The 27,196-nt window shown below is 40.8% G+C and overlaps 1 protein-coding gene across 1 annotated transcript in view; it reads right to left on the minus strand.

The window, feature by feature from the left end:
• The window catches only part of CCDC69 (coiled-coil domain containing 69), a 40,435-nt gene that overhangs the window by 5,702 nt on the left and 7,537 nt on the right, over positions 1 to 27,196 (minus strand). Inside the window, exons 2-6 of the mRNA XM_043981519.1 lie at positions 24,577 to 24,646; positions 17,986 to 18,110; positions 17,451 to 17,538; positions 13,210 to 13,283; positions 108 to 209 (exon numbers count right to left, since the gene is read on the minus strand). Coding sequence (XP_043837454.1) covers positions 108 to 209; positions 13,210 to 13,283; positions 17,451 to 17,538; positions 17,986 to 18,110; positions 24,577 to 24,646 — 459 coding nt within the window. The remainder of the gene's footprint in view (positions 1 to 107; positions 210 to 13,209; positions 13,284 to 17,450; positions 17,539 to 17,985; positions 18,111 to 24,576; positions 24,647 to 27,196) is intronic.

A 27,196-nucleotide genomic window follows, 5' to 3' on the forward strand; every position in this document is an offset into this window, starting at 1 on the left:
GACAAAGGGTGGAAGAAACAATCACTTCTCTTGTCCTGTATATCTTTGGAGTTTCTAAATTCCCAAATATATGGAGGATTAAGGTCATTGTATTCAAAGTGTCCTACCTGGATATGTTTCTTATAATCTCTGCTCAGGATAGATTCCTCTACTCTCTTCATTTTGGCCTGGAAGACCTCCATCTGAGAAGTTAGTCCATCTATGGTCTCCTGGAGGGTGGGAAAAGAATTGGGGTGTAAAGAAGGGAGCCAAGAAGAAATGTGATCAAAGGCTACATAATGGTGAGCAAATAGATTGGGGAAGGGGGGATGTCATCTTACGTCTTCCTGTTTTTCCCTTTCCAGTTCATCCTTCATAGGCCACTAACTTCAACTTTGTAAAGTGGAGTTCTAACCCTTTCACTCTCCTACTCAAGACCTTTACATGGCTCCCCATGGGGCTACAGTATAAAGTCCAAAATCCTCAATCCAGCACTTGCCATCCTCACTTTCCTCTTTAATCTCTTCTCCAAGAATTCTATGCTTTAACCTTTGCTCCTAACTATACACATCTGCCCTTAATTCTATTCCTTGATGATCCATTTGTTCCCTAGAAATTCCTTCCCACTCCTTCCTACCCATCCTTTAAGTCTCAGTACAACTTCTACCCATTCCAGAAAGCCTTCCCTGGTTACTCCAGCCCTCGGTGACCTCCTCCTTCCCCAAACTCCTTTAGGACAAACATTCAGCCTTATTAAGTTTTATATTGTGTGGTATAAATTATTGTATTATTCCCTAAGAGTTGTATTTGTCTTTTCTCCTTAGTAGATTCCTTGAGGGAGAGGTAATGTGTGAGTACTAGAGAGAGCAATGGACTTAAGAGTAAATTCCAGTCTTAGCTCTGCAATTTTGGCTACTTTAATCCCATCTAACAAATATTTTTCAAATGCATGCTCTCAATCTGCAAGGCACTATGCTAGGCATTGGAGATAAAAAGATAAAAATGAAACCCTTCCTGTCCCATTGTTTACATTCTACTTGGGAAAAACAAAATGTACAATTAAATGTTCAATTAAAATTGAAATTGCCCTAAAATTTAAATTATAACAAAAACTAAAGTCAGTAATAAGAGCTCTGACTTCATTTCTCTGAGTCTCAGTTTCCTCATTTGTGAATAATTCTACAATCTCATTAATGTGGGTAAACCCTCCAGTGGTGCAGATTGCAGCCTATATATATCTTTTTTTTTCATTATGTTCTCTATAAATCCTCCACTGAGAATCCATGTAGCATGTTAGGAGTCTTTCTCTTAACCTTATGTATTAATATCATACATGGACTATTTGTCCAAAATATGATTAACCCATCTCCTCTAATTGTGGTGCTATATCTCATGATTTCTCTCGTGTTCATTTTTGCATGCAATTCAATGTTGGTAATATATTACTATTTGCCTCCCCTTTATTTGTCTTTCCATTTTCCTTTGTTGACCCACAATTCTGATTCCAAGTGATCGTGGTATTCTATGATTTATAGCATATAACAACAACACAGGAATATTACTGTTGAAAAGATGAATTTTTGTTTCAGGTAGAAATTTTTCTACATGACAAGGGGTCACTGGGAGTGCTAAGAAATTTCCCAAATTCTATCCAGCTGGTTCTTCTCTTCCTCTTCACTTTATTGTCAACCTGTAGCATCTCTCCAAGACATATATACTTATGAACCAGCTGTATGGACTGTCTGTCACTCCAACAATATAATACAGTCTAGAGACAATACACATTCTTCACCCTCTTCATTTTTCTTTTATACACAATTAAGTCAAATTACTTTGAGTGGTGATGGATTTTATTTAGTAAACTGTATAATATTTTGAGGTTTGATTCAATCAGTCTAAGTCTATCCATAAACAGAAGACATCATCATCTTTAGGCAATCCCTCTTTCATTTAGACTCTAAATTGGACATTCTACTTGAAAGGGGCAAGAAGTTTTAGGTGAACTTGCATATCCCTGCTTTAGGCCTCTCTTGACAATAACCATTAGTGTCATAGAACAAAGTTATTTCTGTGGTCAAGCATTTTTGTTTTGTTTTGCTTTGTTTTTGTTTTGTTTTTTGCGGGGCAATGGGGGTTAAGTGACTTGCCCAGGGTCACACAGCTAGTAAGTGTCAAGTGTCTGAGGCCGGATTTGAACTCAGGTACTCCTGACTCCAGGGCTGGTGCTTTATCCACTGTGCCACCTAGCTGCCCCGTGGTCAAGCATTTTGAAGAATCTTTTATGATCTTGGGCATATCCTTTTTGGAGAAGAGTGGCATTTTGTACTAGATAGTCAATTACTTTTCTGTAGTCAAGGAACTATAAGCACAGTGGAGTCTTGTACTCTCTGAACCTTTCAACTAACTGAATGAGTGTAAAGATGTACAAAAGGCTGCCTGTTCCCTTCTCATTGTCATCAAAAATAGGCTTGATCTGAGGGACAGCTAGGTGGTGCAGTGGATAGAGCACCAGCCCTGGATTCAGGAGGACCTAAGTTCAAATCTGGCTTCAGACCTTTGACACTTACTAGCTGTGTGACCCTGGGCAAGTCACTTAACCCCAATTGCCTCACCAAAAAAAAAAGAAAGAAAGAAAGAAAGAAAGAAAGAAAGAAAGAAAGAAAAAAAAAAGAAAAAGAAAAAAAACTAGCCTTGATCTAAGACATAGATGTATTTTGTTCAGTTGTTTTAGTTGTGTCTGACATCTCATGATCCCGTCTGGGGTTTTCTTGGCAAAGATACTGGAATGGTTTACCATTTCCTTCTCCAGCTCATTTTACAGATGAGGAAACTGAGACAAACATTGTTAAGTGACTTGCCAGGGTCACACATTTAATATATAGTGTGGAAATTTATTTTGATTTGGGGACTCTACCTTTAGGCTGAGATTAGAAAACTTTAGGCCCTCAGGGTCTCTTCTGTGTGGGAGGTGCTGGTGCCCCTCCCCCTCAGCTTCAGCTGAGCCAAAAAGCCCTGTGGTCTGTATGAGACTCTAGGTCAGACAGCTGGGGGAAAAAAGCCCCCAGCTCCCTCCGTCCTGAGCGGAACTATCCGAGAGATCCTGGGCTTGTCCAGGCCGGGCTCTGGTGTAGCCCATGCTGAGGTCCCTGGGCACACAGCAGGGGGCACAGGCCCCTGGGGCCCTGGGCTCTGGTGTAGCAGGTGAGGCTCAAGCGCACCCCCCACTACCAGCCGTAGCCCTGGCTGGAGGATTAGCTTGGTCTGTGGGGGCGCAGGAAGCCCCGAGATTTGAGTGGAGAGAAGAAAAGGCATATATAGACCTAGGAGTTAGACCTAGGAGTTAGACTCAGGGGGACCAGATGACCAGTAACGCAGGACTAGGAGCAAGGAGGAAAGGCCAGTGGACAGGATTAAGAGAGGCAGACAAGATTAGAGGGGCGGCAAAGGCAGCAGAGGGCAGACTGACGGAGCAGACAGACAGACGGACTGACCAGGAGGCAGCAGAGAGCACAGGGTACATGTTGGAGAAAGTGAAGATTAAGAGGAGTTAGAAGAAAGTAGCTGGGCAGGGAAAGTATAACATACCCTGAGGTGAGAGGAGGCTAAGGCCCTTATTGTATTGAAAAAAAATTCCAGGGGCAGCAGGTGAAAGCACCCATTAACGCAGTCAGGTTGTACATTTTATTTCCCTGTATTCTTCATTTTAAACAGTATCTCATAAATAAACTCTGCTTTTATTATTTAGTTAAGAGGCTTCTTAGTATTTTGCTTATCAATTTGGGAGTGGAGCAGTGTGGTGGAACTTTATAAATGGCCCATGCTAAGTTAATAGCAGTCAGATAGTCAAACACTCAAAAGTCCCCAGAGTAGTCCCAGGTTAGTCCTCCAGTCAGCTTTAGCCCCCCAAATTAGCCCTAGTCATCAAAAATATCCTACAATACTGTGTATGTGTGTATTTTAATATATGTATATATGTATGTATTGTCAACCTCAAATTTAATGAAAACAATTACTATAACAAAATTAAGGTCTTTAATGGGGGCAGAAGAGTTGTAGCTTGTGGTACTACATAGCTGGGGTATTACAAGTGCTGGGGTACCTGAAAAAGGAAACTGGGGATAGGGTTTATATGGGGTACTAAAACAGAAAGGAGGAGGAGATTGCCTTTGGGAAGAGTAAGTTTTTCACCAAATGGGTTCTTTTGTATAATAAGCTAAATAAAGTCCAAGAAGAAACCTAGGGAATCATAGAAAGGAGAGAGTGGGGTTTTACAAAATAATCAGAAGCCAGAATGAGAATGTTGGTTCAGCCCCAAGCAACTCATTGGCCTGGGAACAGAAACTAGATGGAGTTCAGTCAGTTCTCAGTCAGTTGTGTTTGTTAGTATATATACATATATATTTACACACACATATGCATATCAGCACTTGTGGTAGCAAAGAATTGGAAACTAAATAGGTCCCCATCAACTAGGGAATGACCAATGAAATTATGGTATTTGAATGCAATGAACTATAAGTATGTCATAGGAAATGATGAAGACAAAATATTCAGAGAAATTGATCTAAAACAAAGGGAACAAAAGCAGGATAGTAATTTAAACATGGATCACATCAAAGTGAAGGAGCACAATATGGAAAGACAACAGAATTGTTACTTGTGAGGTGGCCAACTGTGACTTCCATGTCCTAACGATGAAGCGTGACATCTTCCTCTTTCATATGTCATGCAAATCAATCCCTCAGTGACCTAAAAAATATCATGTTAGATCCTATCTGTGTATGTAGCCTGTCCTATCTAGTCTGTATCTTTATTTTTTTTAAGTCATTTCTACTTCGTCATGTTAGATATCGTGTAGTTACTAAGGCTCTCTGCCTTTTAAGAAAGTTTACTGTAGAAATCTTGACAGATCTGTACCATTTATGTTCAATTTGCTGTCCTTCAGATTTCATCCTTTAATGCCTTGAGGATAACAAGTTTTCTACACACTCATTTTCTTCCCATCATTTTTTTTCTTTGCTGTTTTATTGGGTGATTGTTTTGATAATCTTCCTGGAGCCTCTTCCAATCTATTTTATAAATGAATTGTTTGTTTACAAATGAGTTTAAAACCAATAGTGCCCTTTGCTATCAGCTCTCTTTGCTTGATAAAGAAATCAGTATTTGCCAAGCAAGGCTCTTTTGGCCTCATTGCTTTTTGTTTGGTTGGTTGGTTTTGTTTTGTTTTTTGTGAGGCAATTGGGGTTAAGTGACTTGCCCAGGGTCACACAGCTAGTAAGTGTCAAGTGTCTGAGGCCGGATTTGAACTCAGGTCCTCCTGAATCCAGGACCAGGGCTCTATCCACTGCACCACCTAGCTGCCCCAAATGCTTAGCAGTTAACACATGTTGTAGTTTTTGTTTTTTGTTTGTTTTTGTTTTGGGTTTTTTTTTTGGTGAGGCAATTGGGGTTAAGTGACTTGCCCAGGGTCATACAGCTAGTAAGTGTCAAGTGTCTGAGACTGGATTTGAACTCAGGTTCTCCTGATGCCAGAGTCAGTGCTCTATCCACTGCACCACCTAGCTGCCCCTGGCCTCATTGCTTTTTACAATGGTTAAACTTCCTGAAGAAATGGTGAAAGTTAAAAACATCTAATGACAGGCCATTTCACATTTTGGTGCACATCAAGAGTTTGTTTAAATGGGTTATATTGGACCTGTTTTATTCTGTGCTCTATTTTTTCATTTTTATTCTTATCTCTCTAATTAGAATAATGCATATAAAATTTACCTCACATTGATATTGGAAAGAAAATGCATGAAACTTTAATTCAGTTATTACATTATTGTTAACATTTTGATAAATTTAAAATCTCAACCATATGATTAGACAAGTTATCTGTGCTAATTGTAACCAATCCACCATTTTATTTTTCTAATCATGATCCAAATTACTGCCTACAGCAAAAGTCTGTATTTCAAACACCAGCATTCTTCTGGGGATCTTCTGAGGATACTGCAAGAATATATATTATAAGATACTATGGTCTTGTAAGAATCAACATTATAAACGAAGCATTAAAGATGAATTGTAGAAGAAAAGAAGTCAAATAGTTCAACAAGCATTTCATAAGTGCCTAATTTATGAGTGGGTCTGTGCTTGGTACTGGGGAGACAAAGATGAAAACCAACAAACAAACCCAACAACCCGTTATACTTTGCTCTAGAGAAGTTTATCATTTAATCAAGGGAATGACACATATATATGTTGATATGGGTTGGGACATATCAAGGAATTTGGGACTATTAAAGTTTTAACTGGCCTACTAGCTAAAGTTCGAACATACCTTGAGAAGTAAAAGAGAGAAGCCCATTCATTAGACATGACTGCTGCCTGATCAGAGCTGAGGGACAGAGAACTCCAGAAGTCAGGACCACCACCTCACTCAAGCTTTCCCCCACCCCCAAAGGAAACTTTTCATTGTCAGGTGGAGATCACCCCATCTATGGCCTATAAAAGCTTTTGGCTTGGGGGCATCTAGGTGGTGCAGTGGATAGAGCACCAGCCCTGGAGTCAGGAGTACCTGAGTTCAAATGCAGCCTCAGACACTTAACACTTACTAGCTGTGTGACCCTGGGTAAGTCACTTAACCCCAATTGCCTCACTTAAAAAAAAAAAAAGCTTTTGGCTTTCTTCTGTTCATGGAGATAGGTATCTCAGAGAATCATGTCTCTGAATCATCTCCCCTTGAGAGAAGTCCTTGACATCTCTCTTGGTTACTTTCTCTAGTACCTAAATAAAATATTATTTTATTCTAATTGGATTTGTGTGCGAGAGGGTGTATTAAAGAGGAATACCTAAGGACACCCCCACCAGCCAATTTCCTCCGTGACACATGTTAATATGATACAAGGTTAGAGACGAAGGAAAAGTCTAGACAAAGTAATAGAAGAAATACTAAAAGAATGACATCACTATTGTCTATACTAACTTGGGAAGTTTCCATAAAGGCGTACCCTAATGCCTCATCTTGGCAGGGAGCTGACCTTGATTTATTAAATGTTATGCTAGTCCAAAACTCCAGAAGGTTATATTATATTAGAATGACTTTAAGTATGGCATGGAGTGCTGGGCCTGGAGTCAGAAAGACTCATCTTCCTGAATTCAAATTTGGCCTCAGACACTTACTAGCTATGTGACCTTAGGCAAGTCATGTAACCCTATTTGCCTCAGTTTCCTCATCTATAAAATGAGCCAGAGAAGGAAATGGCAAACCAGTCTAGGATCTTTGCCAAGGAAACCCCAAATGGGGTCACAAAGAGTTGGACATGATGAACAACAACAAAAAAACTACCAGGTTATTAATTCTTTGGCCATGGCAAGCCATGAAAGAAAAACAAGTTTTAAAATGTCCCCCAGTCATATGTAGACCTACTTATACTTCCTCCAGATGGAATAGTAGAAATGAGGACTGAAGGTACTAAAATTTATTAACAATTGTAGGTACTCTAACTGCAATATCCAACAAATTGATGTATTACTGGGAAAACTGAACATCAATATTTTCATAATAAGCACAATTTAGAATAAAAGGAAGTTAGAGCTAAATGGATAGATGACTGACAGTCTCTCCTTGAAAAATCATAAGAGTAATTTGGTGGAATAGATTTCATCATATACTCAGATGTTAAAAGAAAAAAATATTTTATGGGATAGTTGGTCATCTCTTCTTACAGTGTTCAAGATAAGCATCAACAACAAAAAAGGCAACCATGAAGATAATTATAAACTATTCAGCAATACCTGTTGCAGAGAATAATGAGATAGAAAAATTCTATAAAGAACTTGACTAGATCTTCAACACAAATCAACATATACTTTGGTATTCAGTGATTTTAATCTGAAGGCAAGCACAGGGAAAGATAGTGGAGAGTATGGTTTGGATCTGAGAAACAAAAGAGACTAAATAAAATCATGTAGACTATTCAGAAAGTACTGGATACCATCAAGCTCCATATACCTCCACAAAACATTCATTTTCTATACAGTCAGACTATTGACTAAAGGTCAAAATCAATATGAAATTAAAAGAAAAGTATATAAAGAAGAAATAAAACACTGTGAAATATTGCAACTTTGACCTAACCTACTCATGATCCCTTGATGGCAAAAATGGGAAATGAAAAAATATTAATCTTTTTTTATATTTCAATATTTAGTATATTAATTTTGATTACCAACATTTTCACTGAAGCTCAGTCGTTATAATGATGAGGCCAAGAGAAGCCCCCAAATCACCTTACCATGAGAGAGCATGAGAGGGGAAGGTAGATACAAAATGTAACACCAGTTTAAAATACAAAATTGTTTATAAATTACTGGAGAGGAATATGGCCACAGATTGGGAGCAGTAGCAGCTCATAAAAGAGAGAAGGAGGAGGAGAAAGAAGCTTGGTGTGAAACTCAGCTTTTCCCAATCATCCCCGGCATCCAGATAAAATTGTCAGGAAGACAAAAATACATAGAAAAAAAATGGAACAAAACTGATATTTCCATAAGAATCCTTTTTCATCAGCGACAGAGGGACAACTACATTCGGACCCTAATACTTCAGTCCTCATCATGCCCTACAAGGAGAATAAAATACCATGTAAGAAGTTGAAATGAAGAAGAATGATTAGGTCCCAGCAATAACACATCAAGAAAATCCATACTAGAAGTGACTTTAGTCTTGAAAGCACTGGGGGATTACTTTATAATATATTTCAAGCATACTATTGTACTGTAAGAAATGATGAGCAGGCAAATTTCAGAGAAACCTGGAAGGACTTGCATGAACTGATGCTGAGTGAAACGAGCAGAACTAGGAGAACATTGTACACAGTATCATCAACATTATGTGTTGATCAACTGTGACAGACTTGATTCTTCCCAGCAATATAATGGTACAAGATAGTTCCAAAGGACTCATGATGGAAAATGCTCTCCAAATCCAGAAGAAAAAAAAAAGAACTGTGGAATATGGATGCTAATTGAACCATACTGTTTCTTTTGTTTTTGTTTTTTGAGGTTTTTCCTTTTTGTTCTGATTCTTCTTTCACAGCATGACTAATGCAAAAATATGTTTAATGTGATTGTACATATATAACCTATATCAGATTACTTGGTGTCTTGGGGAGGGGGGAGGGGGGAGGGAGGGGATGGAGGGAGAAAAATTTGAAACTAGAAATCTTATAAAAACAAATGTTAAAACTATCTCTACATATAATTGGAAAATAATAAAATACTTTTATAATAAAAAAAGAAAAAGAAAAAAATTATACATTTCAAGGCCTGGAAGATATCAAAGTATTAGAAGAGAGATGATATTGTTACCTCTCAAAAGTCAACTGCAAAACATCAACGTATAGTGAGTGATCTCTATGCCTACTTTCTCATCTTTACAAACTCCTGATGCATAAGAGTTTGCTTATGTATCTAAGGATCTAAGGGTCCTTGATCAAAATATGAGAAAAACACAGATGCTTAGAGATTATTTCCTAAATGTATGTCAATAGACATATCTTTATAGTAACATAAGTGGCTGAAATGTACCAAAAATACAAGACTGGTTGTGTTCATTGTTTGTTGATTACCAATGAATAAATAAATAAACAAACAAATAAATAAATAAATAAAATTTTTAAAAGGCTCAGTAGAGGATTATTGACTCAGTACAGATTATTCTTCAAAGGCTGTTTGGTTCAACACTCCCTCCCAGACTTCAAAGGCCATCTAATCCAACAGTCCCTCACATTTTATAGTTGAAGAAACTGAGGCCCAGAGATGTTTAAAAAAAAAAAAGTTGTTTAAGACCACATGGGGTAATTAGCATAGCTGGTATTTGAATCTAGGCCCTCTGATGCCAAATACCTTTTCTACAATAAGTATATGTTACTTGCAACAAGGAATCTCTTGTGCAAATATGGAAATCATACAAAATTCTTGATAAATGCAACCACAGAGATAATTCTGTTTAGGAGATTCTCTGTTTCTCTCTCTCTCTCTCTCTTGATATATATATATATATATATATATATATATGTATGTACACACACATATATATATGTATTTGTACACACACATATATACACACATACACAAATATATATACATATATACTTACAGACACACACATACACACACATACATATATGTTGCATCCATTGTTCTCGAAGAGGACCATGACATCCAGGTGATGTCATGACTTGCCCTGAATTAGATTTAAGTGAGGGAGGGCTGTGCAAGGTCACCAACCTTACTCTCTCCTCCAGAGCCAGTGGCAAGATATATATCAGGATGACTGGAGATTGGCCTTGGATGTTTAAGGCAATTGGGGTTAAGTGATTTGCCCAGGGTCACACAGATAGTGAGTGTCTGAGGTGAGATTTGAACTCAGTCCTCCTGACTCCAGGGCCAGTGCTCTATCCACTGCTCCACCTAGCTGCCCCCTAGAAGATTCTAATGATCAAATGAAAGCCTAAGCAGAGACCTGTGCTTGCCAAAAGGGTTCATATAGTGTAGATTGTATTATAAATTACATTGTAATGTACATTATATAGATTACTAATCCCTTAGTAATGTAATAGTGATTGTCCTGTGCATAGTCTATGTGGAAAGAGGAATTCCCTAGACATTCCTTATAGACGGCAAGGTCTTCTGGAAACTTCTGTCTCCAAATATTTTTACACCAAAGAACAGTACAGGACCTCCTCAATAAGAAGCACTTAAAACAGATTATCAGAACATATACTATACAAAAAACCTAAATGGATGGAAAATGCCTATGGTCCAGTCTATGATACTCAGTTGGGTGGCCAGTCTATTTGTACAGGTTCTTTGGGAGACAGTAAGAATGGCCTAAAAGAAAATAGGAAGAAGAGAACAGACTAAACTACATTTGAGAATCTACATAGTAAGTAATGACTTGAAGCTTCTCCTTAGAACAAAAACACATCTTTGTAACACAGATGTTCTCCCAAAGGTTTAGGTTACAAATCCTGGAACATTACAGTCTCAAAAGAATCCAAGTTGTGGGTGAGCCAAAGGAAAAACAAGAGAAGCATCATAGGTATCAGGAGGCTCCAGCATATTTCCAATGATGACCCATGTATGAGAAATGGAATAAGGAATATCAAAGTATTGTATAATCAATCAGAAAAGGACATGGGCCTGTCAGTCACATGGCAAGAAATACATGAAAGATGTCCAGCCAGAGTGTTGTACTAGTCTACTTAAATAGAAAAAAAGATCTAGCTGCAGACCCCCAGCATTTGGTGTGGCTCCTCTGTAGAGAGACTATGGCAGGACATGGAAAAGAATCACATAAGGTGAAAGAGCATGGATACATCATGACCTGTGTCACTGGAGGAAGTACCCACTTTGATTAGATCATAGATTCTTTGAAGTGACAAAGTGGGTGACATGTGAATTGGGTAAAGAGAAATATTTCACCCTACATGGGAAAATGGAGCAAGAGACATTATCAAGGACTTATCTGCCTGGAAAAGGAAGTAAGAAGTAGGTTCTATTTTGAGAATGAAGGGCAACATGATGACCATCACAACATGTAGATCAGACCATACTGGTAGAAATGAATCGTTAACAGAACCATTAGAAGTAAAATGGGTGTATCCCTCTATAGAGATATTATGGAAGGCTATGGACAAGAATCACACAAGATGAAGTTTGAGGGTCAGGGTCCTCCATTGGTGGCACTGATGCCCATTCTGGATCTAAGCTATCAAACTGTTAATGTCCTATTCTGATGCCTCATTATGACCCAGAACTTTGGATTCTAAGAAAGCTAGACCAGGGCAGCACAAACCCTAAAAGGTCTCAATGACTTGATGTAAGCACAGCTTTGAGAATGGGTCTGGTGACAGACTTGGTGTTTATTTTTATAGGCACAGCCTAGCTAAATTCAGAGAACATCCTCACCAAGGGTTCAAAAGTGACTAAGATTTTAGCCATGACAATTCACAAATTCAATTCCATTTAATTCAGCAAGTGTTGATTAAGGGTCTGCTACATGCAAGGCTCTATGCTAGGTATTTGGACATACAGTGGCAGAAATAGTTCCTTCCCTCAGGGAACTTACATTCTATAAGGCTCATGTGGCAACCTACGCAATCCAAAATTTATACAAAATTACAAAGAATTTGAGGGGAGGGGGAGTCAGGAAGAGCCTCATGTAAGAGATAGCACCCAAGTTGAATCTCGAAGGGAAGTAGGGACTCCAAGGAACAGAGATTACAAGGGAGAAGGGAAGGGAAAGAAGGGAATAAACATGTATATAGTATCTATTGTGTGTCAGGCATTGTGCTAAGTGCTTGATCCTCACAACAACCCCATGAGGGAAGTGCTGTCATTATCCCCAAAACTGAGACAAATAGAGTTTAAGTGACTTGCCTGAGTCCAGATTTGAATCCAGGTCTTCTTGACTCTAGGCCTAGCCATGGGAGAGGCATATAAAGCCTGGGAGTAAGTCAGTACAAAGGTCACAGAGGCAAGAAATGGAACGTCACTCATAGGGAACAGCAAGTAAGAGTAGGCCAACCTGGTTGGAATTTTTAGTACGTGGTAGGTGGGAAGCTAGATCAGGGCGTGATTGTGAAAGGTTTTAAATGCTAACGAGAGGTGTTGGTATTTTATCCCTGAGGCAATTAGGGAGATACTGAGGCTACATGAGTGGCATGGTTGGACCTGGATTAAAATATAGATGGTGATCTGCTACAGTGAAGGAATCCCCCATTTCTGGAATCAATGATCTTTGAAATAAAAATTTTGAAATAAAATTTTAAAAGCTCATAACTCCCTTTCTAGTGTCCTTAATGCCTAAAGCTTAACCATTAGAATTTTATTCCTTGAGATTAAACAATATCTTTTTTAGACTCTCAATTTAAAATGCAGAGCCCCCTGAGATGGAAATACATTAAGCCATTAAAAGTCTTCAGCACTTTGGAGTGAATGCCTCAGACTCTTTCTTCCCTAAAAAGGGATTATCCTACTTAGAGAATGGGAGATATGGGGCACAGAAGACAAACTAGGCTGACTCCTTGGGCACTGTGAGACGAGACCAGTTTGAGACAAATTTGGGGATTAACCAGCCCACCAGGAAAATTCTGCCCCATATGGCTGATGCCTGGACAGTTTCTCCTCCCCAACTAGGTCTGCTGGTGCACACTTACTACCCCCTACCACTCTGCTCACCTGCAGGGCTGCCTTGGCCACCTCGAAGGAATCCATGAGGACCACCTTCTCCTTTTCATGTGAGGCCCGAAGCGCTGCAGAGAAAGGGCACCATGGTTAGTTCAGCTACCTAGAAGCCTCGAGTACGGCCAAGAAAGTGTCGGCTGCTACCAGAGGTCTTAAGAATCTAAGATTCAGGGGCAGCTAGGTGGCACAGTGGATAGAGCACCGGCCCTGGAGTCAGGAGTACCTGAGTTCAAATCCGGACTCAGAACATTGACACTTACTAGCTGTGTGACTCTGGGCAAGTCACTTAACCCTAATTGCCTCACTAAAAAAAAAAAAAGAAGAAGAATCTAAGATTCAGTCAGCCAACCAAGAAATAACTGAAAAATAAGAATTTCCATGCACATTCAGCATTTTAGCCCAATCTAGTGAAAAGAATTCCAAGTAGCAAGAGACCTCAGCTCTAGTCATTGTTCTGCTACCAATTCGCTGTGTGACCTTGGAAGTACCTTCACCTCCCTGACCTCAGTTTCATCATCTGTAAAATTAATATAATACCTCCTCCCTACCCCACAGGACAGTTATAAGGATCATGTGAGATAATGGATGGCACCAGTAAGACCCTATACACTATTGAGCTAGCTCTTTGTTGATTTCAATGTAACAAAGAGAAAGTAAGTACTGGTGGTGGTGGAGGAATTGGTAGTGGGAGTGGTGGTGGTGGTGGCGGTGGTAATAGTAGTAGTAGTAGCAGTAGTAATGCTGCTGCTACTACTACCAGAAGTAGTAGTAGTAATAAATAATAACTATAACAAAATAATAATAATAATAATAGCATTTAGATAGCATTTTAAGCCTTACAAAGAGCTTTACAAATATTCTCTCATTTGATCCTCACAATAACCCAATAAAATAGTTACTATTATTATCCTGATATTACAGCTGAAGAAACTGATACAGATCAGGGTTAACCGATTTTCCAGGATCCCGTAAACTACTAAATGAGTTCAAATCTGAACTCAGGTCTTCCTGACTTCTAGTCTAGCACCACCCAGCTGCCTCTGACTCAGCCACAGGTTGAGTCTCCTAGAAGAATGGGAGTCGCTGGGTAGTGTGGAGTAATGGTCAAGTCTGACAAGTGAGAACTGAGGCATAACCTGAACTCTGGGCTTAATAATTCCGCAGCCCAACTCTAAGCTTCCTGGGTTGGTTTCCTTTGGAGTTAAAGGATAGAATTCTGGACTCTGGGGGCTAGTATGAAGATGTTTCTTGTACCCTTAAATGGGGAAGTGCATTAACAAAGTAACATTTGTACTCATGAAAAGTCTGGGTTTGGGGGCAGCTAGGTAGCACAGTGGATAAAGTGTCAACCCTGGAGTCAGGAGTACCTGAGTTCAAATCTGGCCTTAGACACTTGACACTTACTAGCTGTGTGACCTTGGGCAAGTCACTTGACCCTCATTGCCCTGCAAAAAGAAAAAAAGAAAAAAGAAAGAAAAGCCTGGGTTTAAGAGACACCCTTCAGATTTCAGACATATCTTTAACAGAGACTCTTTAAGAGGGTCGTAAAACTAGAGCTATAAGGGATCTCAGAGGCCACATATAGTCCGACTCCCTCATTTTGTAGGTGAGGAAAATAAGGCCAAGTGAGGTTAAGTGATTTTTCCAAGGTCTCACATATAGTGTCAGAGGTAAAATTTGAATACAAGCACTGTCTCTATATTCACTGTTCTTTCTACTGTACCATGATGCTTCTCTTAGAAAGAGTATGGGAAAAAGAATGAAGGACAAACAACAACAACCTTCTCTTTATGCTATATCTAGAAGTAATAGTAATCTATTAAATATGGTACCTTGAAGTTATTCGAATTCCGAAGGGATATTCCCTTATTATAATTTAAGCACTTCATCATCACTTAACCCCTTCAAATATACAAATATATTTATCTTTCTAGGTTAAAAAAAAAAAGAAAGAAAGAGTATGGGACTACAAGTGGTTCCAAAACCACCTCTGCTTCTAATTATGGGAATATACTCAAACTCTCTGGGCCTTCAATTCTTCTTAGGTGAATTTAAAGGGAGTTGGCTTGGTTCATCTCTAAGGTCCCTGGTATTCTAAGTCCTAACTCCTCTCCTTCATACTGGCATTTTATGATTCTACACCTCTCACTAGAAACAGCACAGGAAGCAAGGGGATACATTCCAGGACTGGAGGGGAGGGAAGGGTGTTCTAAGGTGTGGTTCCCCAACTAGAGGCACCTTGGTGGGGCACTTCCTATTACCTGCTTCCAAGCAAAATGGACCCTGTTTCCCCAGGTATGTCAGGGCATTCCTTCCTTTTGGAATGGTTCCAGACAACAAATTTTGATTCATTCCCAACCCCACCCCATAGTGGTAGCCCCAGAAATATTTCCCTTCATTCCCAGTCAACAAGCTCTATGAGCCTAGGAGTGAGGCCTTCCCTCAACCCAAGAAGGGGCTGTACCAGTCATAATGTCTCTGCCTCCTTCACTTCCCCAGTCACTACTTTGGCCAATTCAGGGCTGAGGTGAGGAGACCAGGTTGGGAGTCACTTCCTGATTTTCTCCAGACCACACTTAGACATGAAGACAAATAGACCTCTGGCAATGGAAGTCTGTTCTTCTGGGAATATGGGAGAAATTAAGATTCCTGCAAGAACAGGAAATACATACATGCACCTGTGCACACAGGTGGAGAAAGGGACCAGATAAACAAAATAGAATCAGAGTTCTCTGTAAGAATATTTTTATCTTTTGGGGCGGCTACGTGGCGCAGTGGATAAAGCACCAGTCCTGGATTCAGGAGGACCTGAGGTCAAATCCGGCCTCAAACACTTGACACTTACTAACTGTGTGACCTTGGGCAAGTCACTTAACCCTTATTGCCCTGGCCCCCCCCCCCCCAATAATACCACAACCTCTAATTAGGAAAGATATTCCTTTTGTAATGAATGATTCAGGACCACAGACAGTATCTAGTTTCCATGTTAATCTTTTTTTGCGTGTGTGTTGTTGGTTTTTTGTGAGGCAATTGGGGTTAAGTGACTTGCCCAAGGTCACACAGCTAGTGTCAAGTGTCTGAGGTCATATTTGAACTCAGGTCCTCCTGACTCCAGAGCCAGTGCTCTATCCACTGCGCCACCTAGCTGCCCCTTGCCATGTTAATAATTAATATTCCATTAGAGGGGGGCAGCTAGGTGGCGCAGTGGATAGAGCACTGGCTCTGGAGTCAGGAGGACCTGAGTTCAAATCCGGCCTCAGACACTTAACACTTACTAGCTGTGTGACCCTGGGCAAGTCACTTAACCCCAATTGCCTCACTAAAAAAAAAAAAAATTCCATTAGAAGGAAAAAATATTCCATCAGAGGGGAAGCTAAAGGTGCAATGGATAGAGTATCAGGCTGGGAGTCAGGAAGATGTGAATTCAAATCCAGCCTCAGACACTTACTGGTTGTGTGACCCTGGGCAAGTCACATACCCTCACTGTTCTCATCTATGAAATGGGAAAACAATAAGACCTATCTCTCAGGACTGTTGTGAGGATCAAATGAGATAATAATAGTAAAGTGCCTAACACAGTACCTGGCACATAGTAAGCACATATAAATGTTAGCTATCATTACCTCTATTAGCAAATGCTCTGGGAACAAAGCTACTTTCTCACAATATCCCTGTAAGGTACTTTGTTAATAGAAAGGCCCAGAAAGGATAAGTAACTTGCCTAGGTTCACATAGCATGCTAAATAGGAAGATCAGGACTAGACCCCAATTCTTCTGACTTGGCCCAGAACTCTAACTCAACCTTGTACTAATCTGGCAAACCTAAGAGAGTAATTAGAAAAGTGATACATGGTGTGCAGCTAAGTGGCACAGTGGATAGAGCACTGGCCCTGGATTCAGGAGGACCTGAGTTCAAATTTGGCCTCAGACACTTAACACTTACTAGCTGTGTGACCCTAGGCAGGTCACTTAACCCCAATTGCCTCACCAAAAACAAAAACAAAGATGATACACAATGATGGCCAACATATACTGTCCAGGGGCTCCTACCCTAATCAGTGAACCCTTGGCCCAAAGGGTGGTCCCGCATGTGAAGGTCTGATGGGCAAGAACATGATGCCCTGTGGGAAAAGCATTCCATGTACCATGTGGGCTAGGCCCGTTATTCCCCTAAGAAGACAGGCATCCCTGCCTCCCAGAGTCTGGGGTTTTAGAAGGGCTGCTCCAATCCTTACCTTGCAAGGTCTCATCATGCTCCCTTTGCAGTACTTGGAGCTGCTCAGCAAGTTTTTCACGAAGCTCTAATTCCTGTTCATCCACCACCTGGAAATAAGGGAGGCACAGAGGAGAGTGGAATGAAGTTCCCTACCATTATAATTCCAAGGGCAAGGACCTTAAAGATTGCATAGTCTGACTCACTCGTTTTACAAAGGAGAAAACCAAATCCCAGAGAAATAAAGTGATTTACCCCAAACCACATAAAGAGTTAGTGGCAGAAATGGAAAAGCAGGTCTCCTGACTGTGAGTTTTGTGCTGATTCAGAAGAGGTGAACTACATAGAAAATTCCTTCTTTGCCCTTAAGAATCAGAGGTTTAAAAGCATCAGGGACTCCAAATCTATTGACATTGGTCTCTTCATTATGGAGAGATTGCTCCTTGGTTATTTCCCTCCTACACTCCTCCAAATGCTACCTCCTTCCAGGGAGGTGGGTAGGTTATATCCTGAGGAAGCCTATAGGAAACTGCTGGAACCTGAGCCAGGGAACCTACCTGGATTTCCACTTCCCTGGTCTGATGCTCTGGTCTCAGCTTTTCAGACTCTCCTTGATGCTTCTGGAGAACATGGACCATGTCCAGTTGCTGCTGCTCATCATGGAAGAGATGGGTATTTGGGTCTGTAAGGGAAAACCAGATCATGAGTCCATTGGGGTAGATGGGAAGTGGGGTTGGGGTAGGACCAACAGGAGGATATGGCTGGCATGGTCCCTGTCTTTGTGAGGAGGAGGAGAAGGGTAGCTGAGTTAACTGGAGGATGCTGGCCCAAGAACAATCATTAGGGAACAATCAAGGCCCCTAATTATATGATGCTGATTAACTTTTACCAGACCTATAATTTGATTAATCTAGGGAACTCAATGAGGAGACAATCCTCTGTCAATGCAGCCTGGCACCTTCTTGGACACTTACAGTCTTACAAATGCATATTTCTTACAAAGGTGTTTTTTTTTCGTTTTGTGTTGTCTTGTTTTGTTTTGTTTTGTTTTTTTTAATCAGAGGAGGGTGTGGAAAGGAAAAAATAAATGTATGTTAATTTTTTTTTTGGTGGGGCAATGAGGGTTAAGTGACTTGCCCAGGGTCACACAGAAAGTGTCAAGTATCTGAGGCCGGATTTGAACTCAAGTCCTCCTGAATCCAGGGCCAGTGGTCTATTCACTGTGCCACCTAGCTGCCCCCAATGTGTGTTAATTTTTTAAAAAATGTTTTAAAGAAACATATTTTGAAGAGTTGCCTGGAACACTGAGAAGTTCAGTGCTTTGCCCAGGGTCACACGGGCAGTATATTCCAGAAGCAGAATTTGAATGCAGGTCTTCCTGTCTTCAAGTTCAGTGCCCTATTTATTATGCTACACTGCCTCTCCAAACATTAATTTTATTTATTTAGTTAGTTATCTACCTATTTATTTATTTGTTTGTTTGTTTGTTTTTGTGGGGCAATGAGGGTTGAGTGACTTGCCTTGGATCACACAGCTAGTAAGTGACAAGTATCTGAGGTCAAATTTGAACTCCAGTCCTCCTGAATCCAGGGCCAGTGCTTTATCCACTGTGCCACTTAGCTGCCCCTTTGATCCTTCCTTCTTGAAGAGGACCAACAACATCAGGAAGGTGATGTCTTGACTTGCAAGTGAATGGAATTTGAGTGAGGCAGAGCTTCGTAGCCATTAGCCTTGCTCTCTCTTGCAGAGTCATCTGAGTCCAGTGGTGAGACATAGATCAGGACAACTGGGAATTGGCCCCCTGTGGTTTATTTTTCAGCTGAGTTGGAGAATGGACTGTAGTGGAGAGAGATGTGAGGCAGGGAGACCAGAGAGGCCATTGCAGTAATCCAGGTGTAGTAATAATACATGGTGATAGTTTTTTAAGCAGAGAGAAGTAAACATATGTAAGCAATGTTGTCAAGACTTGGCAACACATTAGGTATGTGTACTGGGTATGAGAGAAGAGTTGAGGTTATAACATAGGGGCTTTAAGCCTGATTGATTAGAAACAAAAATAGGGAAGTTTGGAAGAGGGGACAATGTGAAGGAAAAAGTGCTTTCTTTTGGTTATGTCAAGTTTTAAAGTTGGACCTCCAGTTCAAGATATCCAAAAGGCAATTGATGATGTGAGCCTGGAGGTCAGAAAAGACTTTAGGGCTGGATAGATTGATGTGGGAATCATCTGACTATACAGTGTTGTTGTGAAGATCAAATGATGTAAAGTATATAAAGCATTTTGTAAACCTAAAAGGACTCGACCAATGTCTGCTATTAACATTATTAAGCTACACTGGTGAAAAGACATAAGTATTCCCATATGGCTTACTTGCCTTGTCCAGAGGTCCAGTGTCCTTCACCCATATCATCCTTTGCTCTGGGCTTATTTCTGCCTAGGAAACTCTGGGCAAAATAGCAGTGGAATTCCTTTTCACTGAAGTATTAGTGGCTGCTAAAGGCTTAATATTAGGTCTCTCCCAGACAAGAACTTCAGCACAGAGATTTTCCCCACTGGGCTAAACCTTCCAAAGGAAAGATTTTAGCCCAATCTCACCCATTCCAAAATCACACTACATAAGTCATGCTTTCCAATAAGGACAGCCATGGTCTTGCTTACTTAAAGAACAGTGATCTCTCTTTATAAAGCCCTCTGCCGGGCAGCTAGGTGGTGCAGTGGATAGAGCACTGGCCCTGGATTCAGGAGGACCTGAGTTCAAATCCAGCCTCAGACACTTAACACTTACTAGCTGTGTGACCTTGGAAGTCACTTAACCCCAACTGCCTCACCAAAAAAAAAAAAATATATATATATATATATATATATATATATATATATATATATATATTTGGGGGCAGCTAGGAAGTACAATGGATAGAATACCGACCCTGGATTCAGGAGGAACTGAGTTCAAATATGGCCTCAGACACGTAACACTTACTAGCTGACCCTGGGCAAGTCACTTAACTCCAATTGCTTCATCAAAAAAAAAAAAGAGAGATACTATAAAGCCCTCTGCCTCTCCTGTGTGACCTATGTGCCCCTTGATTACAGGTATGCCTTTAATGCAGCAGCTGTCCCTTATGAAAGCTTATGCAGAGGAGAACCTGATGATGGGGTGAGCCTGACTTGTTAACACTTCAGAGATCTCAGCTAGGGTGGGGAAGAACATCCCTTTGGGCCTGGTTGGCCTAGAGGAGAGGGGAACTTCTCTGTGGGCTGGTCAGGGAGGGCTTTCTTTTTCCCATGTAACTGTCAATTGAAGACAAGAGCCAGGGACTTTTCTTTCCCTTCCTAGATAAGGTCCATACACTGCTACAGTCTACCTTGCTCTCAAACTAGTCTCAGTCAACTTTGAAATTCATGAAATAATAGTATACTTGAAAGGGAATTAGAATTAGGATAATCCTTAGAGATCACTTTATTCAACACTTTAATTTTACAGATTAAGAAATTGTGGACCAATGGGAGAAAGAATTTGCCTAAGATTACAATTAATTTAGTATATTTAAGACCACACTTTAGAAGGAACACTGTTAAACTAGAAAGTGTCCAGAGATATAAGTACAAAAATATTTAAAATACCACCTTTCATGGTGGCAAAAAACTAGAAACTAAGGAGGTACTCATCAATTGGGGAATGGCTGAACAAATTTTGGTGTATAAATATAATAGAATACCATTGTGTTGTAAGAAATGATAAAAGGCTTCAATGAAAAAGAGGACTTCAGGTATTCATGATGAAAAGACTTGATCTGAATGGAAAATTTGACTTTCAAATAAAAGACCTGAGAGAACCATAAAAAATTGGAGTTGGCGGAGATACCTGGGGTCATGCAGTGGGTGACTGTCTTATGTCTGAGGCTGGGTTTTGGCTGGGGTCCCCCTGGGTCCAGGGTGGATGCTTTGTCCATTGTGTCACTGGGGGAGAGGGAAGGGCAGAGGTAGCATGGGGCAAAATCCCACATGAAAGAAAAAGGAAAGGGTTTATGGAGTGGGGGAAGAGATGGGGGAGGAGCAGGGCACTAAATGAACTTTACACTCATCAGAATAGGCTCAAAGACCTTAATCTCATCAGAGTTGGCTCAAAGAGGGATTAACACACACACACACAATTGGATGGAGTAATCTAGTTAATCTGGACAGTAAATGAACCTAACACTCTTCAAAATTGGCTCAAAGACCTTAATCTCATCAGAATTGGCTCAAGGAGGGAATAAGGTACACACTCAATTGGGTGGAGTAATCTATCTAACCCTGCAGGAAAATAGATGGGGAAGGGGATAAAGAGAGAGGGGCAAAAGAAGGAAGGGCAGAGTGGGGAGGGGACGGACAGAAGCAAATCCCTTTTGAAGGATAGGGAGAAAGAAGATAGATAATAGAGTAAATATCAGGGGGAAAGGAATAGGATGGAGGGAAACCGTTAACAATAGTAATAGTGAAAAAGAAAAGGGGAGAAATTGTACAAAAAATATTTATAACAACTCTTTGTGGTGGCTAAGAATTGGAAATCAAGAGAATGTTCATCAATTAAGGAATGACTGAAGAAGGTGTGGTGGTATATGATTGTAGTGGAATGGTATTGTGCTATAGGAAATGACAAACAGGATGATCCCAGAAAAACCTGGAAAGACTCATATGAACTGATGTATGGTGAAGTGAGCAGAACTGGGAGGACATTGTGCATAGTGACAGCAGTATTGTGAATGACTTAACTACTCTCAGCAATACAATGATCCAAGACATTCCCAAGGGACTAATGACAAACCATACTATCCACTCCCATAGAAAGAACTGATAAAAAGATCACGTGAGGATTGCACATATATAACCTATATCAGACTGGTTGCTGTCTTGTGGAGGAGGGAGGAAAGGGAGGGAGGGAGAAAAATTTGGAACTCTAAATCTTATGAAGATGAATGTTGAAAACTACCCTTACATGTAAATGGAAAAAATAAAATAAGTGCTTGAAAACGAAGGACAAACAGCAGCAGCAGCAGCATTCCAGGAACAGCAGTGACAGCATTGGAATGGGATCAGGAACAAATGGGACCCTGAGAAAGGGCAGTTTCAAGTCTCTACAAGGAATCCAACAGAAGTTATACCATATGTAAAAGGAACTTCACGAGAATGCCCACAAAGAGGAGAAAATCCATCTAGCACTGAGGAAACTTTGAGTTATCCCTTTGCCATATGTGCTCCAATTTTCTGACAACCTTCTGCTGGATTCTGTATTTTATAGGCTTGGGAGGGTCTGGGAAGAAGATGGTTTGTACCAACTATACTACCATAGTAAATATTCATTTCTAAAAATTATTTTTAAAAAATGATAAAAGGGATAGTTTCAGAGAAATCTGGGAAGATTTACATGAACTGATAGAGAATAAAGTGAACAAGATCAGGAGAAACATTTATAAAATAACAACCACACTTGAAATAAAGTCAAATAATTTTTAAAGACTTCAGAACTCCAGTCAAGGTAATCACAAACCAATATTCCAAAAAAACTTATGGTGAAGCATGCTTCTCACCTCCTGACAAAGGAGTGAAAGATGCAAGACATAGGATGAAACATACATTTGTAGACACAGACAATGCAGGGATTTGTTTGGTTTGGAACTGCATATTTGTTACAAGGCTTGGGTTTGGTTTTGCTTTGTTTTCCATTGGAGGTAGGATGGGAAGGAGAGAAAATAAATGCTTGTTAAATGAAAATAAAGGTGGGGAGGGGAAGGTGTCAAGAGAAAGGCAACAAGGGGGCAGCTAGGTGGCACAGTAGATAGAGCTCTGGCCCTGGAGGCAGGAGGACCCGAGTTCAAGTCTGGCCTCAGACACGTAACACTTACTAGCTGTGTGACCCTGGGCAAGTCACTTAACCCCAATTGCCTCACCAAAAAGAGAGAGAGAGAGAGGCAGCAAGGATGTTCAAAAGACTTGAGATCATGCCATGATAAGGACTGGTTGAAAGACCTATGGATGTTTAACCTGGAAAACGTAGACAACAGCAGCTGGGCTATGTGGAAGAGGCATTTGGCTTTTGCTTGGCCCCAGAGAGTAGAATTAAGGGAAGGGAAGGGAAGAAAGAAAGGAAAATGAGGGAAGGAAGTGGCAAAAAGGCAGATTTAATCTTTTTTTGTTTGGTTGGGTTTTTTGGTGGGGCAATTGGGGTTAAGTGACTTTCCCAGGGTCACACAGCTAGTAAGTGTCAAGTGTCTGAGGCCGGATTTGAGCTCAGGTCCTCCTGAATCCAGGGCCAGTGATCTATCCACTGCACCACCTAGCTGCCCCAAAAACCTTTTTTTTTTTGGTGAGGCAATTGGCATTAAGTGACTTGCCCAAGGTCACACAGCCAGTTAAATGTCAAGTGTCTGGGGTTAGATTTGAACTCAGATCCTCCTGAATCCAAGGCCTGTGCTTTATCCACTGTGCCACCTAGCTGCCCAAGGCAGGTTTAATCTTGATGAAAGGGAAAGCTTCTGAAGAATTACAATTATCTTTCTATGGAATGTATTTCCTCCAGAAAAAGAAGGTTTCTCTTTAATTGAGGTCTTTGGGCACAGGCTGGATGATACCATATTGGTATAGTTAAGGAGATGTTATGGAGGTAGATTATTGCTCATATATGGACTCAAGGTCCCTTCCAACTCCAAGATTCTTTGGTTCTGTGACCCAGACCAGAGGCAATACTGTACTGAGGAATGAGGCAATCACTTGAGACCCAGTTCTAGAAACACAGTCCTTATCAGAACATATCCAGCTAGGATTTTACTAGGGGCCCAAGGAGCAAAGAGAGACAGATGTCAGTGTCAAGGTACAGATGAAATGAGCCAAGTACAACTTAATGGGGGGGGGGGGCTGCTAGGTGGCGCAGTGGATAGAGCACCAGCCCTGGAGTCAGGAGTACCTGAGTTCAAATCTGGCCTCAGACACTTAACACTTACTAGCTGTGTGACCCTGGGCAAGTCACTTAACCCCAATTGCCTCACTAAAAAAACCAAACCAAAACAAAACAAAACAACTTAATGGGATTGGGCTGTTCCAGTTGTGGAGATGTGGTCTCCTCTTCCAGTAGGCAACTCGTGGGGTGGAGGGTATTAAGAGAACTTCTTACCTTTGTCTTCTTGCAGGGGGCCCAGCTCTATGGGCTCAGGCCTTGGTGACTGCCCTGCCTCTCGGCGCCTCTGAAAGAAACCAAACGTTAGGACTAAGTGTCAATAAACATAAATGATGGTGGTCATAAGAGGGTGAGACACTGGAATCCAAGTCTTTCAGAGGGTAGCTGACTCTTTCAGGGAAGATGGGGCATGAAGATACATGACTCTTTCTACAACCATTACTGGCTAGTAGTGGTTAAATCCCTCAGTGGGTGTTTTCATTGCATAGTACTGGTCAGTCTGAGTTCCTCAGCTAATTGGCCTTTCTCTTAGATTCCTGTCTGTCTCCCTTCCACCCCCATCTTCACTGGGAGCTGCCAAGCCCCTCAATCTACCCTATTCCCTAATCTGGTCTAAACCTTCAGGGGCATTTGCTTTCAGGGGCTGTTCTGTTCTAAGAGTTACAACCCACACCCATACCACTCAATGGTGTAGACTGCAACCCCTTCCTACCTTCTCATTCTCTATGACTTGTCTATACCCTCCTCTAAATCCTCTTCCATGGTGGGGGGAGTGGAGGGAGTCAAATGCAGTACTGTCTTCGAATATATGAGCTGTCTCTCTTTTCCCCCTAATTTCATTAGGAATAGCCGGGTGACACAGTGGATAAAGCATTGGGCCAGGAGTCAGGAAGACCTGAATTCAAATCTGGCTTCTCACACTTAGCTGTGTAACCCTAGGAAAGTCATTTAACCACTATTTGCTTCAGTTTCCTTGACTATAAAATGGGGATAAAACACCTCTCTCACAGATCAAATGAGATAACAATTCTATGTGTGTGTGTGTGTGTGTATACACACACACACACACACCCATACATATATACATATATATAAAATCTCCACCCCCTTCAGATTTGTCCTCACAGGGCCTGGGGTACTGCCACAATCAGCCAGCTTCTACACCTTTCACTACGGCCTGATTAGATACCCTTTAGGTGACAAAGGCTGGGGGTGGGGTGGGGTAGGGAAGGGGAGGACATCCTGTTGAGACAGGGAGGGAAAGAGACAGAAAAAATAGAAGCAAGACTTTTTTGGGGAGTACTGTCTCCTCCTTACACTTGCCATGTTTATTTCTATCTCTGTTCATGCTACTACCACCTCCTAGAGCCTCACCTTCCCTACCCCAAGTCAAAGTCTACCCATCATTCAAGGTCTGTTTCTAGTCCTGTTTCCTGCAAGAAAGCTCTCCTTCATTCTCCCCAGCCAGCTGATATCTTCCTTCTCTGATCTCCTAGAGTGCTTACAATCTAGACCTACCACATTGAGGCCTTTGTTCTTTTCTGTCTGGTAGTATTTCAATATACTGTGAGAAGATCACTGAAATTGGGGTCAGAGGGTCCTACCAGTCTACTCTACCTGTCATTTGCTATTTGACTTTAAATCATTTAACGACTCCAACCAACTTCAGTCTACTCATCTGTAAAATAAAGAAAATAATCCTTGCCCCATGAAACAATGTCAAATGCAAATTAAATCCTTAATTTTTACCCAAATGCTGCCTATTGTTATTGTTGTGATTGTTGTTTCACGGATTATGTATTATGCTGAGAACATATCAGATTCCTCATTAGAAGAGATAGCTTTGGCATAAAGAGGGAAATATGCTCAGCAAATAGTGGGTGCTACAGTCCTGGCAGATGTGTTCCACGTGAAATCTGAGTGAAAGAGGGATTTCTTATAGACCATAAAGTCCTCCAGATGCTTCTCTTTGCAGATGATGTCCTGGCTTGCATCAAGACACAGGACACTGAAAATGATCCTAAATGATAGCTATAGTTGTGCAAAAGAGTTTGATCTAACTATCCACGTAGGAAAAAACAACAACAAACCAAGCGGATGAAGATGTCTATTGCATGACGTGGAAGTTAGGCGGTTGGCCCACAGAATTGACCCTGTTAATACATCTATCTTGGCCAGACATCATAGAAGGTCAATGAACACAGTTCAAAATTTATGAGGAAGACGATATGGACTGGATTGCATTTGGAAAATGATGCAATACTTTCAATGATCACATGCTATTCTTTGAAATAAAGTCTAGCTTTTTAATACTACCACTCTTCTAGTCATGCTGTTGGGTAGCAATTCCTAGAATCCCTCCAAGGAAGCAAAACTGGGGGTTATTTAAAGGACAACAGAGAGATAAATGGTAGGTGACTACAGGGTAAAGCATATTGTGAGCAATAAATTGTATGTATGAGCAGTACCGAAGGAGACTATCCTATGCATTTTATTTTTTGGCTTATTAATTAATTAATTAATTAATCTATTTATGTTTATTTTTTGTGGGGCAATGAGGGTTAAGTGACTTGCCCAGGGTCACACAGCTAAGTAAGTGTCAAGTGTCTGAGGCCAGATTTGAACTCAGGTCCTCCTGAATCCAGGGCCGGTGCTTTATCCACTATGCCACCTAGCTGCCCCCCAAAAGAGACCATCAAAGAGAAGTATATGCAGAAAAGGAGGTAGGCTAATCCCACAGTGACAGTAAGGGATCAGAGAGAGACAGCCTTGGTAATGCATTTGTAGCCAGATAATGCCAAAAGACTTAGAGGAAGATCTCTGGTACATTGTGTAT

Source organism: Dromiciops gliroides, chromosome 2 (genome assembly GCF_019393635.1).
Source record: "Dromiciops gliroides isolate mDroGli1 chromosome 2, mDroGli1.pri, whole genome shotgun sequence".
Taxonomy (NCBI): domain Eukaryota; kingdom Metazoa; phylum Chordata; class Mammalia; order Microbiotheria; family Microbiotheriidae; genus Dromiciops; species Dromiciops gliroides.